General features: G+C 35.4%; 1 protein-coding gene across 7 annotated transcripts in view; it reads right to left on the bottom strand.

Annotated features, from left to right (window-relative positions):
* The window catches only part of RAPGEF2 (Rap guanine nucleotide exchange factor 2), a 239,589-nt gene that overhangs the window by 198,434 nt on the left and 22,850 nt on the right, over positions 1 to 18,305 (bottom strand). For 6 of the 7 annotated variants that reach the window (XM_077761465.1, XM_077761469.1, XM_077761470.1 and 3 more), the window contains exon 1: positions 11,252 to 11,329. The exons of the other annotated variant lie outside the window; for it this stretch is intronic. In XM_077761465.1, the coding sequence (XP_077617591.1) occupies positions 11,252 to 11,314 (63 nt within the window). In that variant the 5' untranslated portion in view covers positions 11,315 to 11,329. Of the gene's footprint in view, positions 1 to 11,251; positions 11,330 to 18,305 lie in introns of those variants that run through there. 7 annotated transcript variants of the gene reach the window in all.

Genomic DNA, 18,305 nt, shown 5'->3' with positions numbered 1-18,305 from the left:
TGAAAATCACGATGAAATTCCATTTTAAATGGAAAGAGTAGACATTTAATAGGTAATTATTAAACATGGACCATACTATGTGTTACAGATATTTCAAAGTAGATAGAGGCAAAATGGGGAAAAAAATCAGGAAAAATAATCAGAAACTACAGTATATGTAACCTCCAAAATCAGCAAATTATTTGATAGTTTTTACTTCTCTTTATTAAGGGTCACAGCACTTCCTGATTCAAAATATAAGAAATGATTAAGAGTAAAAACTTTCTGAAATAAATATAAGGAACCAGCATTTGCAATTTTCAACATCTATTCTTTCTTTATTGAACTTCACCTAACCATCTAATTTAACAGCAAAGATTAAGCCCTAGGATTCAATGAAATCTACTAGCTTCATAAATACTATTATATGTAAATAGTTGAAGGGCTGTTTTCAACATCAAGTGAGTGGTTCTCTAAATTTTCCAAATGAGGAAGCAATGTAACAATTTCTGGTAAATGTCTCATCTAACATCTAATCAATGTTTTTTCTCTTTAAGCTAAAAGTAAATATTTTCTAACTTTTTTTTAATTCACAAAACCTACCTATTGTAGGGGGAAAAAAGTAAATATAGAAAATAAGAAATTTAAATTATCGGTAATCCCTTCACTCAGAAACAAGGTTTTTAAAGACTTTGGAAGGCCATTTATTAAACACGTGTGCCAGACACTACAGAAAACTGTTTGTTAAATTTAATCCTTCCAACTACCTGTAGATTGGTAATAGGATCTCTGTGAAGAAAATTAAGGCAATAAGAGGTTAGGTACCTTGACGAAAGTCACACACATAGTAAGGAACAAAGCAAAAATTTGAACCTGAGTCTATTGAGGTAACTTCTAATCACATATGTATTTTTAAAAACTCCATTACAGCATGTATTCTGTTTTGCGATCAGCTTTCATCACTGACTTCTATTATAAATATCCTCAGGAAATAAAAACTATGACATAGTCTTTCATTCTAAACTCTATTCATTCCATCAACCATTCATTTTAGATATTTGAGTTCTTGCTATTTTGTTTCTGATGATTTTAAGCAATGTTGCAATATACATCTGCCACTTAATAATGTGTGACTCTGGGCAAGTCATTTGACCTTTCTGAGCGTCTTGGGGTGCTGTGAAAATTATGTAAATCAAAAGGCAGTAGATGGCATATACATTAAGCCCTAAATGGTAGTTTGTTCAAATATCCTTAATTGCTTTCTTATGATAAACTCTAGACCAAAAAAAACTGCTGAGTCAAAGGCCATGTACCTTTGACAAAGGCTTCTAGTGCATATACCAAAGAACCTTCCAAAAATGTTATAAAATGTTATGCTTACCATCCCTGTATGACTGCACCTATTCCTTAAGCTCCTAGGAAATCTGGGTATTATCCTTCTTTTTCTAACATTTTCAATTTTATGGGAAAAAAAGCATTTCATGCAAACCGTATCTTTAATTTCTAGTGAAAATCACTTTCTCACATATTTTAGGCCATCTGTATATCTTCTTTTTGTATTTTTCCTTTTTTTTTTTTTTCCTCTTCACTATTGATGTTTACCTTTCTTACTGAGTTCTTTTAAGGGGTAGTATCTTTGGTGCTGCAAGAAATTTTCCCTGATGATGTTTAATCATTAATATTTAGTTTCAGAAAAAGAAAAGGCTGGTTACGGAAATAGTAATGTGAAAAATAAAAAAGAACAATTTTTAAATGTTTTTTTTTTGAGAAGGGGGCTGGGGGAGAGGGAAAGAGTGAATCTGAAGCAGGCTCCACACTGTCAGCACAGAGCCTGATATCTTGCTCGAAATCACAAACCGTGAGATCCTGACCTGAGCTGAAATCTAGAGTGGGATGCTTAACCAAATAAGCCACCCAGGCACCCCCAAAAAGAATAATTTTTAGATTAACATTGTAAATGTTGTCTTTAAAGAAAAAAACAACTTCATTTTAAAATAGTTTTAGCAGGTTTTGGAAAAGCTCCATGCTCAGGTTTTTGTGTGGACATAAGTTTTCAACTGCTTTAGGTAAATACCAAGAAGCATGACTGCTGGATCATATGATAGGATATATTTAGTCTGTATGAAACTAACAAAACAGGGAGCCTGGGTAGGTCAGTCAGTTAACCATCTGACTTCAGCTTGGGTCATGATCTCACAGTTTATGAGTTCAAGCCCTACACTGGGCCTGTGCTGACAGTTCAGAGCCTGAAGCCTGCTTCAGACTGTCTCTCTATCCTTCTCCCCTCTTTCTCTTTCTCTCTGCTGCTACTCCGCTGCTCATGCTCTGTCTCTGTCTTTCAAAAATAAATACATGCTTAAAAAAAATTTTTTTTAAAGAAAGAAACTGCCAAATTAGCTGTGCCATTTTGCATTACCACCAACAATTAGAGTTCATACAGCTCCACATCCTTGCCAGCATTTGGTATTGTTAGTTATAGATATGTGTCATTCTAACTGGTGAGTAGTGGTGTCTTGTTTTGATGTGTTTAACTCTGATGACATGTGATATGGAGCATATTTTCATATGCTTATTTGCCGTCTGTATATCTTCTTTGGTAACTGGTACTTCTGAAAATTGTCTTTTCTATACCTGCACTATCCAATATGGTAGCCACTAGCAACATGTGGCTATAAAATGCAAATTTGCTGGTCCTGGTGGAAATGCAGTGTAAGTGTAAAATACACACTAGATTTTGAAGACCTGGTATGAAAAGAAGAAAGTAAAATATCTCAATATTTACTATTTACATAGTTTACATGTTGAAATGACAATATTTTGGTATATACTATATTGCAACCGTTCTGTTTTACATTTTCTGATGTGGCAACTAGAAAATTTTAAATTATATGTGTGGCATGCATTATGTATCTACCAGATAGCACTGATCTATATATAGCCTATATTTTGATAACTGTATTGTATAAACACTAAGTCCTAAACAGTATCTTCTGAATAGTATCATGATAATAAGGAAATTACAAATAAGAATTAAAAATAAGAAAGCAAGTTGTTTAGCAAGCAAAATCATCAGAATTTGATCGAAAGTATTTTTGCTTTTGCTTTGCTTTCTCTAGATATCCTAAGCCCAACAAAATGTCACAAACAGTTTCTTAAAATAGGAATGCTGTTATTTACAATCTTCTGAGCAATGCATAACTTGAAGAAATAATCAAAGACATCCTGGAACCTGGCCAGGCCACAAGTACCTGGGTAATATATATCACAGTTCAATTTTGCCAGGTTGAATATGCAAAGAGAAGAAATGGCTGAAGAATACCTAAAATAATTTTTTTTAATAATAAAATGAACAGAGCCTTTTGGGGTAGGAGGAATGGAAGAACAGATTAAGGATAGCTTCTGTTCTAGCTTTAGCCAAATCAAAATTAAATTGAGTCCTCCACTCCACAACATGGAAAGGATAGGGAAAAACTGAACTGAGGAGTTACAAAGAAATACAATGGGAGAAAACACGAAACATCCAAAATGAAGGGACAAGATTAACTGCAATACAATAGAACACAGTACACCAACTAAAATAAATGAACCAGACATATATCAACACAAAGAGAACTCAAGAAATATAGCTGAGAAAAAAGCAAGCTGCAGAATGAGATATGAAGCATGGTAATATTAAGGTAACTTCAGAAACACAAAACTATGGCATATGACACATATGCAGTAAAAGAATAAAAACACTGCAAGAACACTCACCAAATTCTAAACAATGGTCAGTTTTCTCCTGAAAGATAGGAGTATGAGACTAGTGAAGGAAAAAGGGGTTTTTCCTCTATACTGTCCCATTATTTCTATGTCAGATACACACACATACATAGGAAAAAAGAACAAGAAAAAGGGAGATTGCAAAGAGACCAATGGGCTTCTGGCTACTGCTAAAATAACTTCTGTGAACAAACAGACTGTACATATCTGGACTGCACTCTGCTCTCACGGCGCCCACACTCAACCCAATGCCATCTTCCTGTCCCTTATTAGAGGCTGCATTTATAGAATCTAAAGGTCTCCATGGCAACAACATGGTCTGTGAAAAAGGGAGGTATTTGTTCAGTCAGAGAAAACTCTGCCCCCCAAAAGCACCCTGCCCATCGAAATAAACTTCAAAAAACAAAACATAAACAAAACAGCCAGCAGGGCGCCTGGATGGCTCTGGTGGTTAAGCATCCACTCTTGATCTCTGCTCAGGTCAGGATCTCATGGCTCCTGAGTTTGAGCCACAGCAGAACTCTGAGCTGACAGCATGGAGCCTGCTTGGGATTCTGTCTGCCCCTCCCCCACTCACAGTCTCTAGCTCTCTGGCTCTCTCTCTCAAAATAAATAAATAAACTTAAAAAAAAAAAATCCAGGAATACTTACTCCACACAACTCACTCTCATCAAATATCAACTTTAAAGCAACTATGTAACATTTGATGACCCTGTTACCCAGAGTACCATATGTAATATATCCCTGAAGCTGTACAAAATTTATAAACTTTGATCCAAGCCCTCAGTCAATATAAAATAATACATCACATGGTTTTTACAAATCCTCCTTTTATTAATCAACTAGTTAGGGGCCCAGTGGAACATTTTGTACCAAAAAATACATTCCCTATGAGGATACCATAAGATGGAGAAAATAAAACATTTCAAATGGATAATTTTTATGTGTCTTGCTTTTATGGGTTTTATTAAGTCTTCACATAATCCCTGGGACCCAAACAAGGGAGAATTAAGATCTCAATCTAGAGTAGCAGAAACAGCAACATTTTTCAGCAACAAAATTAAAGGAAAAATTGGTATTTATTATAGAAAAAATTATTCTTAATCCTTAAAAAGTACTCAAGGAAAACTTTTTAGTATTTTAAAATCAGCAGTATTTATTTTAATAATATAGGCCCAATCTTACAAATTACATTTGTTCTTCTTATTGACTTCAATCCAATCTCACAAAGTGTTCAAGAGCACAAGTTCCAGAACAGAGTCCCTGGATTCCAACATGAGCTCCACCACTTAACACCTGAAGAGTCGCTGCACTTGCAAAGCCCTTCAGAGAACTGGGATATGTTCTTCACATAACACAGTAAAATGTTTCACACAGAGATATTCAGTGAATGTTTGCTCTTAGTTCTTACTATTTTTTTTTTAAATTAACCATTGCTTTCCATTATTTGAAACACTAGAAGCCAAAAAATAAGGGCTCTTTTTAGGACTGTATGTTTTATGCAATCTTATTTATTAGCTATAACTTGCTCAGTTTACTCTTTCATGTCCAAATGCACTTTGTATTATTTTTGTCTGGGTTTGAGTTGGTGGGATTTTTGGTTTTTCTTTTTTTTTTTTTTAAATAAACCATGAAGTATTCCAGCAAATCAACCCTTCCTCCATAACAGCTGTTGTGTGAAACTGACTCATGAAATGTAGATGTCAAAATGAAATATCTGATCATCTGGTCCCATCCACTTGCCAATGTACGAGTAGGATTTTTTCCATCCTATAATTTACTTTCAAATACTACAAATAAATTGCTTATTGGTTTTGTTAGATATCAATCTGGATTCATTATACATTAGAAAAAATGTACTTCATTTGCCAAAGCTATAAATCCATTAACTTTCTATTGTAACAAAAAGGAAAAATGAATAAAACAAGCATTTACCACAATTTTTAACATTCTGAGTGGCACTAAGGTATTTCTTCTTGCTTTCAAAATCAAAAAAGAAAAATAAATATCCATATTAAGTCATTCTTTCAACTATTCTTTATAATGTTCTTTGCTAAAAAGAATAAAACTGTTAAACCTATCACCTTAGATGTACACAACATGGAAAAGATGTTTGGTCATACATACTCAGAAGGTACAGTGAATTCTTTAGATGTCTTCCATTATGCACACATGCCCAACCAACACTGATCCAATGAGATGAGCACTTGCCCTGTGTTATAGAGGAGCTAGGCTTTCAGGATCCCATGGTTTTTTGGGCAGTCTCTGCCTAAAGGGAAGCATTTCTTATTGACATATAGGTAAAGTGGTTAAAACTAACTTCAACTTTAGTCAGTAAACGTATGAAAATATGTTTAACCTCACTCAGAATCAAAGAAATGTTATCTAACACTGTGACACAATTTTTCACTTCCCAGACTGATAAAATTAGAAAAGTTTAATGAAAATCCATTGTTGGCATAGGTTTTTATACACTGTTGATGGAAATATAAACTGATACGGTTTTTTCAAAGAGCCATTTGGCAATATCTACCAAAATGTTAAGTATACATAGATTTGGTAACTCCACTACCAAATATCTAATCTATGTATCTGTTCCACAAACTCATATATACACATGTACAATGATATTCACCACAACGCTATTTGTCAGGAGGGACATGGAATCTGGAAAAATCCTAAATGTCCACTCCTGGGGGGCTGCTGAGATAAATTACAATGCAGCCAGAAGAACACTGTACAACCTCTGTACAGAACATGTCTGATCCTGGGATCATCTCACAGGAATTCTGTGTAAAAGGAAAGAACTGTATGTATAGAAAGATTACTCTTCTGTGTGTGTGTGTGTGTGTGTGTGTGTGTGCGTGCGTGCACCCTGTAGGATCATAAAACTTTTCTCTCAGTATATAAAAACTTATTAGAGACTTTGGGATGGTGGTATACAGGAGAGACTTACTTTTACTTATATTGTTTTAGATGATGCTTTAGAGTGTTTGCATTTTTTTAATTAAAAAAAATATTTCTAGGGGTGCCTGGGTAACTCAGTCAGTTGAGCATCCAACTCTTAATTTCGTCCCGGGTCATGGTCCCAGGGTTGTGGGATAGAGCCCCGCATCAGGCTCTGCACTGAATGTGAAGTATGATTGAGATTCTCTCTCATTCTCCTTCCCCCTCTCTCCCATTCAAGTTCTATCTAAAATTTAAAAAACTGAAAATGTATTTCTAGAAAAAAAAGTGAGGCACAAAATGTATTCATCATCACTGCTTTTAAGATCTTCCATTACATATTAAATTGGCATTATGAATGTTAAAGTCTCTTCTCTAAGCCTCCATTTGCTTAAATGTGTGGGTCTTAATTCTGTTTCCTACTTTGCCTACTTAGGGAATTATCACTGGGACCCTTTTCCCATACTGATACCCCCATGATTAGAAGAGCCTTCCGCAACACTACACTGCTTATCCAGGTCTCCATTTTTCCCAGCCCACAGCAAATCCTGAATTCTCTGATATTTTTAATACTTAAAGCTGTCACCATCCAACCTAATATTTGGCAATAACAGAAGAAACATCTCAAAAATATTTCAAAAAATTGTAGTGTCACTGGAATTAATATATACCTTCCAAAAATAACTGCTTTGAAAGAAAAAACTAAGATCAAGTTGGTTTGCTCTTCTGGGAGTTCAAGGAGGGGAAAGTGCTTTTTAAACATTATAGCTAGCATTTTCCCAACTTTCTCAGAAAAAATACATATGTGTGTGTAAGTATAAAAACATGTGGCTATACTAAACAATATGAAATTCTACTAACCTTCTAAATTATACCTACAACTATCTACCTAAAATGAAAAGGTATCTCCTTATAGTATAAAGTATTGAAAACACAGAGGCTAAACACAATGCATTAGCCTGTGAAAATACAACTGAATTAAATTTCAAAACTTTAATCTACAACCTGCAATCTAGCAGAGATCATTTGTCATCCATAGTACTACAGTGATGAAAGGAAAAACCATGTGGCACTTTATAACACTGCACATTCTTATAAAGGTACTGATAAAGGTGAAATATTCCACTAAAATTCTCAGAGCATGGAGCTTCTATTTCCCTTTCAAACTCTGTCTCTTGGGGCACCTGGGTGGCTCAGTTAGGCTTCTGAGTCATGATTTCTGCTCAAGTCATGATCTTCAAGTTCATGGGTTGGAGCTCCATGTCAGGCTCCACACTGACAGTGCAGAGCCTGCTTGGGATTTCTCTCTCTCTCTCTTTCAAGAATAAATTTAAAAAACTTTTTTAAATCTGTCTCTTAGCACTCATTTCCTGTTTACTGGATTTCAGTCTTCCTGTTTAAAGACTCCACCCCTGGTGTGACAAAACCAAAACTTGAAGGAATCCATTTTTAGCACATTTGCTTAGGTATTTTCTATTTAATCAACAGGATATAATGTCATTTATAACTGGCAAAAATCTGTCCACTTTATTCACAGGCCATTAATACTAAACAAAGGAAAATCTCTTTAACAAATCTTATTTGAGAAAAGATAACTTTAGAATAATTTGGAGTGTAAGATCCCTCTAATATTTATATTATAGGATTTAATTTTACCAAAATAGCCTTTAAGGAAAAATTAAAAGTACTCTGTGTATTTTGATTATATATGACTACAGGAAATGTTGTTCAAAATGCCTTAGAATTTTTTATTGTTCTATGCTCTAAATATGTGCTTTACACTGTGTAAGATGCTCTTCTCAAAGCCCTAAGTACTATAGAATTATAATTTCGAATGACATTGAAGAAAAGTGTATAGAAGAGGCTACTGAGGAACCAACAATCCTTTCAACAAAAAGTTATGTGTCTGATGGTGTCTGTCATTTGACACCTGTGCATTAAATTTCCTTTCATTCTTTTCATACCACCTCATCACTTCCGCAATTGTATGAATTCTTCTCCAGTGAGTATTGCCTCCCTGAACTGTGAGTTCCCTGCACTTTCTTACTCATCTGAATATCTCAATGCACTTACTAACACAGTGCCACACACACCCATAAATATGTTTAGAAAAAATAGTTGGCAAGTGGCAAAGTACCTCAAGTGTGCAAGTATGCACCTCCTAGAAGTTTACACTGTTATAATTTATGTTATATTCACACATTCACTGAAAATGTACCAAATTGCTTGAGGCTCTATTTCATGGAAACTTTACAGTATTCTTCTATCTTACCAATTTCAATTCATTATTGTCTGGAAACTGCCTTCAAGCAGTAGTTATGCTGGGTATCCATTCAATGTGTATGGACTAACTCTAAATTAGAACTACAGAATTGGTATCTTGGTCCTGTTACTTTGGGTTCAAGTGGTCTCAGAGAATAGTTTTATGCTCCAGAAAGGTAGCAAATAGATAAACATGATAAAGATATAAGATTATTACATTTCATTTCCTAATCCGTTCAAACAACCAAACTCAAAATATAAAGTCAAAATCCCTTTGTCTTTATCATTAAAAAAATAATAAAAAATAAAAATAGGAGGAAAATATTTTCCCCAAACACATATTTTATTCCTTTATATGAATCCTTCTACTTCCCAAATAGGAAGTTAAGTAACTCACCATAAGGGCAATGAGTCACCTTACCCTTATTGGTGTATTAGAGTCTGTTTATTCAACTTAATGAGATTTTAACAGAGTGGAATTTTGACAAGGTTTGACCTGCATCCCAAGGTACAAACTTACTCTTGTTTCCTCCCCATACTACCTAAATTTCAAAAGCTGAAAAGATAAATTTTATTCAATGTGGCAGTGAAAACTATAACAAAACTATTGGTATCACAGGCTTCGTAACTTTAGATGGATAAAATGGACATGAAAATATGAGCTCTATACTTTCATACTTTTTATTCAAAAAAACAGAATATTCTGTAGAAGTTAGATATTTTGTGTGTGCAGATCCACTGGTGTGTGTGTGTGTGTATCTCCATCTATCCCAGGTTATCAGTCCCTTCAGCAGGGTCAGGGTGGGACGGAACAGATACCAATGTAAAAGTCTATGGGGATACCTATTATTCCAATACCTCCCTAGAGAAAGCTTGTGTTGATGTACCAGGCCATATTATGTGGTAAAATTAAGCCATATTCATTAAGGATCCACTAATAAGCAATTCAATCTGTGCAAAGTCAATTATACCACGAAAATGCTAAGCAAATTAATAACGCAATTAAATCTGTATGTGGGCACATTTTCCCTACTTACGAAAAGAATTTAAGAACTAGTACATTAGCTGAATGTTAATTACAACTGAATAATTTCTTAATTCACTAAAATCAATTCCATCAGGATAAAAAAAACATTTTTAAAGTATCACTATTATTCTTTGTGGTATAGCTAATGAGTTGCATGTATTTAAATATTCTACAATGTAAGCATCCCAGAAATTTAAACTACCCTTCCCAGTTAACTTAAATCTCTGCATTATTTTTGTATTTATTTTTCACAAAGTCACTCTCATTTCCTAGAAAGATGCCGTGGGTATTAACACCTTAAAAAATGTGTTTTTTCAAGCAAAAGCGGACTTGCAAAATAACCCCAGTATTTAAAGATGCTACCATGGTAACTGTGTTCCCTCCCTCAATACCCACCAAATTCATACTCATACGGTGAAGTTCTAATCCCCATTATGACAACTGAAGGTGGGGCCCTTAGGAGGTAATTACAGTTAGATGAGGTCGTTAGGATAGGGACTTAGTCCAATGGGACTGGTGTTCTTTTGAATGAAGGAGAAACAGGAGAGCCCTCTTTCACTGCAGAGAGGGAAAGTCTATGCGAGAACACAGCAAGAAGACAACCATCACCAGAAGCCAAAGCAGTCAGAGAACTTGAATCTTGAACATCTAGCCTCCAGGACTGAAAATAAATTCCTATTGTTTAAGCCATTCAGTCCAGCTTACCTTGTTCTGGCAGCCTACACAGAATAATACAGGAAGTTTCCTAAACCTAGTAAAGTTAAGCCAAAGTTTCCAAACATTAAATAATATATTCAAATGGATCTCTAGGCCGACTAAACAGAGCAAAAATACAGTTACTACCAAAACCCTCAATTTTTGTGATAACAAAGGACTTATAATACACATAAATTTAACTCATTTGAAATAAATGTTCATTAGTAACAAGAAGCCTAGAATCAAAGATGGCACTTTTGACTATAATTAGAGACAGATGTATAAGGAAGCTCCAGCTCAGATCCATGTCCTCCTTTCTAAGGCCTACATATTACTTTTTAACATCCACATAGTTCCAGAAACTACTAGGTAAGAAGGGCTATCCAATTTATCATGACTTAATAAAGTTACATTGTATTAAAGTTCATTTGAAAGAAAATACAATGTATTTCAAATACCAGAAACTATTAGAATAAAATATATCATTAGAGAAAACAGTATTGAGATTTAAGCTTCAAATCCATTCATCAAATATTTATTAAACATTTCTCTCATATCAAAACTATGCTAGGCACTCACATCACTAAGAGCAGATGAAGGCTTCCAATGATACAGGGAGGTCAGGTGTGAGTTAGAAACCATTGTAGCCCTGGAGTCCTATAGTCATCTCCCATGTGCCCTAAATTAAACAAAGACAAACAAACAAACCATTGTAGCCTTAAATGTTTAGCCCAGTGGACTCCAAACTACTTACTCGAAAACAACTTGGATCCTAAGCATCCCAAGCTCTACTTGTTCTAACACTGAACTCCTGATCACTAGCACCACCAGACCAGACCAGCCCTCTTCAATCAAACCTGATCTTCCCAAGTCTCCTTCCCCAATAAGTATCATCCCCATTCTTCCAGAAACCATGAAGTCATCCTTGAGTGCTCTTTCTTTCACACCCAATTCTAATACATCTTATCTGCTCTACTTCTGTAATGTACCCAACATGTGACCATTTCTCCCTTCCACCACCTGCTTTCCACAACACGTGACCAATTAAGTCTCCCTTTCACCACCTGCTATCGCAGTCATCTGACTGCACTGGCCTCACTGACTGATGTCCCCGTTTCTACCCTCTCCCCTCTACTGACTAGTCTCAATCCAGAACTGATCTTACCATACTGCTACCCAAATCCCTCCAATGGTTCCTGTTCCCCAACGTGCCCAGAATAAATGCCAAAATCCCTACACAATCAGGCTTCCCCTGCTAATCCTCTGATGTCAGTACCTTTCATTTGCCACTAATTGCTTCAACCCTGAAGCTTCCATTCCTCACCACGACAAAACAAGATCCCACCTAAAAAGGCATCAATGTTTTCTATTCACCACAAAGCTGGTTCCATAGATTCTTTCAGTCCTTCTTCCAATACCACTTCATCATGAGTGAAGTCTTTCAACTGTGACCTTACTTAGCTTCATATTTTTCTATAATACTTATCAACATCTGATGCTACATTTCCTTGTTTGTGTGCCTCCCCTCACTGAAATGTAAACTCCATGTAGTAAGTAGGGGTTTTGTTGTCCACAGCTGTATCCTCAATGGCTAAAACAGTGAGTGGCACACTATAGACCCTTGATATACACTTGTTGAATTATTTAATTTCTATTACAAGGATACACAGACGTAGGGAACGTTTACTGATAGCTAAGGTACAAGTACTTCTGCAGTGAGATTCACTATCAAAGGAAAAAGTAAAGGGGTGCCTGGGTGGCTCAGTCAATTAAGCATCCAACTCTGTTTTGGCTCAGGTCATGATCTCATGGTTCATGAGTTCAAGTCCCACAACAGGCTCTATGTGCTGGCAGCATGAAACCTGCTTGGGATTCTCTCTCTCCCTCTCTCTCTCTGCAGCTTCCCCACTCACACTGTCTCAGTCTTTCTCAAAATAAATAAGGCTTTAAGAAAATAAATAAAGGAAAAGATAAAAATAAAAAATATCTGCCTCATGCAAAAGGTTCCTAAGACCCCACCCCTCCCCGACACTTAGAGGCTTTCTATGCAACCACATCTTCATGTTTGCAAAGGGACTTTCCCTATGTTTATGTGTGTCAGAAAAATTAATCATATCACACAGGGAATATTTCAGCAATAAGAAAATACTCTGTTGAGAACATACCTATAAAACTATGGTGAAATTGGGGCACCTGGGTGGCTCAGTCGGTTGAGCATCCGACTTTGACTCAGGTCACGATCTCACGGTTCATGGGTTTGAGCCCCGCATCAGGCTCTGTGCTGACAGCTAGCTCAGAGCCTGGAGCCTGCTTCAGATTCTGTGTCTCCCTCTCTCTCTGACCCTCCCCTGCTCATGCTGTCTCTCTCTTTCAGAAATAAATTTTAAAAACATTTAAAAAAAACTATGGTGAAATCTAAAGAAAATATAATTTTTCACAATTTTTAGAACATATTCATTTGTTATATAAGTGGGGAAACTACAGACCTCTAGTGTTATATAAATTTAATCTGCATTTTAAAATATACATATTTGCATTTAGCTAAAACATAAAATGAGTAATGATTCTGCTACAAATAAAAATTATTTTATAGAATACAACTTTGCAAAGTTACAAGTGGCATACATCTGATAAAGGACTTGAATCCAGAATATATAAAAAACTCTCACAACCCAAGGAAAAACATCAAATTTTTCAAAATGCTAAATGCAATGTGGGTATCCTCAATGGAATCTTGAAGAGAAAAAAGACGTTCAGAGAAAAACTGGTAAAATGCAAATAAAGTGTATAGTTCAATAAATAGTACTGTTCTAACAGTAATTTCTTAGTTTTGACAAATATATCATGGTTCTGTAAAGTACTAACAGCAAAAAACCTTTAAGGTATACTTGGGAACTCTCTACTATTTTGCAAACTTTTACATAAATCTAAAATTATTTCAAAATAAAATGTTAAAGGTGGGAGTAAATATTCACAAAGACCATCACCAAAGATATACAGATGGCGAATAAATATAAGATTCTCAACACTAATCATCAAGGAAATACAAACTTGTACATGAATGTTTAGAGCATCACTATCACCCAAACAAATGTCCATCAACAAATGGATTCACAAAATGTGTCATTTCCATATAATGAAATATTACTTAGCCATATAAAAGAATGAAAGAAATACTGATACATACTACAAAATGGATAAACCTTGAAAACATTATGTTAAATAAAAGAAGCCAGTCACCAAAAAAACACATATTATTACTTTCATCTGAAATATCTGGAATGGGAAAATCTATAAAGACAGAAAGTAGATTCAAGGTTGCGCAGGATGGGGTTGGAGTCGGGGAAAAGAGAGCTAAAGAGTGCAAGAGTGTAGGGATTTTCTTTCTGAAGTGATGACTGTGTTCTAAGCTGACTGTGATAGGGGCATTTGATGGCTCAGTCAGTTACACAACTGACTCTTGATTTCCACTCAGGTTATGATCTCATGGTTTGTGAGTTCAAGCCCCACAATTGGCTCTGCACTGACAGCACAGAGCCTGCTTGGGTAACTCTCTTTCCTCTCTCTCTCTGCCCCCTCCTCTCTCTCTTTGTCTCTCTCTCTCTCAAAATAAGCATTTTAAAAAAATAAAAAATAAAACTGTGATGACAGTTGCACCTATCTGAAAATATACTAAAAACCACTGCCTGCATACTTTAAATGGGTGAGTTGTATGGTATGTGAATTATATCTCAATAAAGTAACTTTTTAAAAAAATTGCTAGACACCATTGCTTAATAAACAAACCCAACAAATCCAAGTGCTGCTAGGATGCAGACACTGGAACTTTCATACATCATTGATAGAAATAGAGTATGATACAGTTGCTTGGCAAAATGGTTTGTCACTTTCTCATAAAGGTAAACCTTCACTTACCATATATCCCAACAATCCCACACTTACATATTTGTCAAGAAAAATCTAAATATATGTCCACATAAATACTTATCCACAAATGTTTGTAGCAGCTTTATTCATAATTGCCAAAAACAGGGAGCAACTCAAAAACCCATCAGTTTGGGGGATGGACAAATATTAGTACATCCATACAATAAAATCCTTCTCAGCAATGAAAGGAAGAAAACCGTGAAATGTGGCATATGATATATACCACAACATGGCTGAATCTCAAAAGCATTATACTTACTGGAAAAAAAGCCATACAAAAAGATTGTAAACTATATGATTCCATGCAGATGGACATTCTGAAAAAGGAAAAACTATATAGGAATTGAAACCAGATCAATAACTACTGGACACTGGGCTCGTTAGAGGGGACTGACTACAAAAAGGGACAATGACACTTTTCAGGATGATGAAAATGTATTTTTATAGTGGTGGTGGTGGTGGTGGTGGTAAGACTGTACACGTCAACACTCACTGAATTTTACACTTAAAAAGATTAAATCTTACTATGGATAAATTATATCTGACTTTTGAAAAAGTTGCATCAACTTAGTTGCAACTTGATTTTTTTTTTTTTTTAATTCCTAATACAGGGGCACCTGGGTGGCTCAGTCAGTTAAGCGTCCGACTTCAACTCGGGTCATGATCTTGCAGTTGAAGAGTTTGAGCCTCACGTCGGGCTCTGTGCTGACAGATTCTGTATCTCCCTCTCTGTCTGCCCTTCCCCCACTTGTGCTCTTTCTCTCACTCAAAAATAAATAAAACCATTTAAAAATTTTTTAATTCTGGGATGACTGGGTGGCTCAGTTGGTTGGACATCCAACTTCAGCTGGGGTCATGATCTCATGGTTTGTGCTGGGCTGATAGCACAGAGCCTGCTTTTAGTTCTGTGTCTCCCTCTCTCTCTGCCCCTGCCATGCTCAGGCTCAGTCTCTCTCTCTCTCTCTAAAGTGAATAAACATTAAAAAAAATTAATTCCTAATATACAATGCTGGCAGGTAGTGTAAACTGCTACTACAAAAACTATCAAAATTAGAAACGCAACCACCCTTTGGCCCAGCAGAAATACACCAGATCACATATGTAAGGGATATTCTTTGTAGCACTGTGAATAGCCTGAAATAGTTAAGCACACATACACAGGCATGCACACACACCGCAAGGGAGTTATTCATGTACTGTTCTAGAAAGATCCCCAAGTTATATTTTATTTAAATAAATAAGCAAGGGGCAGATGTATAGATACAATTTAGGAGCAGGGGAATACATTTTGTATGGGTCTGAATATGGTTTAAGAAAAATCTTTGGAAGAATCAAGAATCAACTAAAATCACCCACTATCATTAGGTCATTGGGAATTAGACAGAGGGGAAACAGAAGAGGAAGTTAAGACTCTCCACTATATAAACCATTTTAGACTTTTTGACATATGAACCATGTAGGAAAAAAAAGCTAAATAATATTGAAAACACTAATTTTTAAAATATATAGTTTAGGAATAAATTATAAACACTTTTGGAACACTAAAAACATTCCAGAGACAGAAAACATTATCATGTACAATTAAAATGTAAGTTAACTTTCAATTACCAGAAGATAATGAGCAATCCACATAGGAGACTATGTATTTAACTTTTCTTTTTTGACTCCAGTGCCCCACAAAAATAGAAGAAAATAAGGAGTATGAGAACTAGAGAACAGAGAATGTTTTGGAAGGGAAAAGTTTATTTTTTAAAAGAGGAGTAAATGAGAAAACTCAGGTTTAAAAAAGGTCAAAAACTCATTACACCTTTGAAAACCCTCTACCTTTCTGTCCCAGAGTGTCATGCTCTTCCATCCCTAAAGTAGGGATATTTTCTACGTCTTATGAGAGCCAATGAGAAACAAATAGGACTTCCTGCCACAGACACAAAGGATACATGTCCTGGGAAAATGAATGACTCAAAAACATCATTTAAACACAGATACACACTCAGCACAATTTAGAGCATCTGGATGAAATTATTTTAGAATTTCAGAAGCACTTTAAGAATCCTGGAAATTTCACATTCCCAATTCAGCAATCTGTCCTTCATTTTGTAGTTGAAATTGTGAAGTACAGTTCTAACTTAAAGAATATACCTGTGCAAGATAGAGTCTTAATTCATTCTCAGCATATTTGAAAAACTGTTTCTCACTTCTGGTCAAATTCCAGTCCAATTAGCCCTTCTCTGATCAGTGTGGCCAAACAGCAACCTAAGACCTCCTCATGGCCACAGTTAGGAAAGCAGAAGTGCCAGAAATGTTTTACCCTCCAAACTGTCAAGTGTCACAGACAAAAACCCATTCAAATCTAGTACCTGGTAGCAATCTCCCAGACCTTTCCTCTGGCATTTTTTAGTCAGCACTGGCAACTAAGTCTCCCAGCTATGTTCCTACACAAAAAGGCTAAATATTAAAGTAATTCCATATTGAAACTCCATAAGCAATGGAAATAAAGAGGCATGCCAATTCTGTGATTCTGACAAACCAACAGATGTCTGGTTATGCTTCCGCTGATTAGACCTTGGTTACTTTCCCCAATACAGAACAACTTGAAAGGCCTCCAACTAGCCCATTCCAAAAACCAAAGAACTCTTAAGTAGACTTATCACTAACATTTCTCTTCAACTGAAAAAAATCTCCAACACTTGACTATTTTAAAAATGATAACAACAACAAAATGAGCTAAGAACCAAAAACCAATTGCAAACAGTCAGGAGAAGGTATAAGAGGACATTAAGATAATAATTCATTTATATCCTTAACACAGTGTCTGCTAACAAAACTAACAGTCAATAAATGTTAGATGCTATTAAGACAGGCTATTTAAAAGGTATGGTTAAAATAACAATAGTTCACATTTCTTAAGAGTGATCTATTTGCTAAGAACCTGAATCTAATTTAAAAGTAGACCTTCTAGGCATCTGAGTTGAGCATTGGACTCTTGATGTCAGCTCAGGTCATCCTGTGACAATTCATGGGATTGAGGCCCCTGACACACCCCTATCAGGCTCTGTACTGCCTGCTTAGGATTCTCTCCCTCCTTCTCCCTCTGGCCCTCTCCTACTCTCTAAATAAACATTTTTATTTTTATTTTTTTTTAAATAAACATTTTTAAAATGAATGAATGAATGAATGAATAAAAGTAGGCCTTCTGGCCCCACTCTAGTATCTTCAATTGTTTTAGAAAATAAAATTTTAATAAAATTAGACTTTAGAGCTGAAGCTCATCTCTAAAGTGTAAGTAATCTAGTGAGCATTGTGAATAAAAAAATAAATCCTAAGCAAATCAGAACTCTATCTTGTAAAAGTCCTAATTACAATAATACAGTTACACATTCTTACTATACTTAAAATGGAAAAACAACACAGATTTTGAAATCAGACAGTTATGTGTCCTTAAGCAAATTACTTAACCTCTTTGAATCTGTTTCTTCACTGGTAAACTGAAGCCAGCAGCTCCTGCTTAAATGGGTTGATATTTTTTTAAAAACTAAAAAAAATAATTAGAAAACACCTAGTTGACTTTTGAACACATAACTGACACTTAATAATAAATATTGCTTTTCTATATCTTTCCTCAGCAGTTCTGAGTTATGTTCTCCTAAAGTATAAAATGAAGAGAAAACAACACAATGCAAGATATTTATATCTCATTACATTGACA

The sequence above is a fragment of the Crocuta crocuta genome, unplaced genomic scaffold (genome assembly GCF_008692635.1).
Source record: "Crocuta crocuta isolate KB4526 unplaced genomic scaffold, BGI_CrCroc_1.0 scaffold422, whole genome shotgun sequence".
In the NCBI taxonomy this organism is placed as follows: Eukaryota; Metazoa; Chordata; class Mammalia; order Carnivora; family Hyaenidae; genus Crocuta; species Crocuta crocuta.
This window is presented reverse-complemented; position numbering and strand designations above follow the sequence as displayed.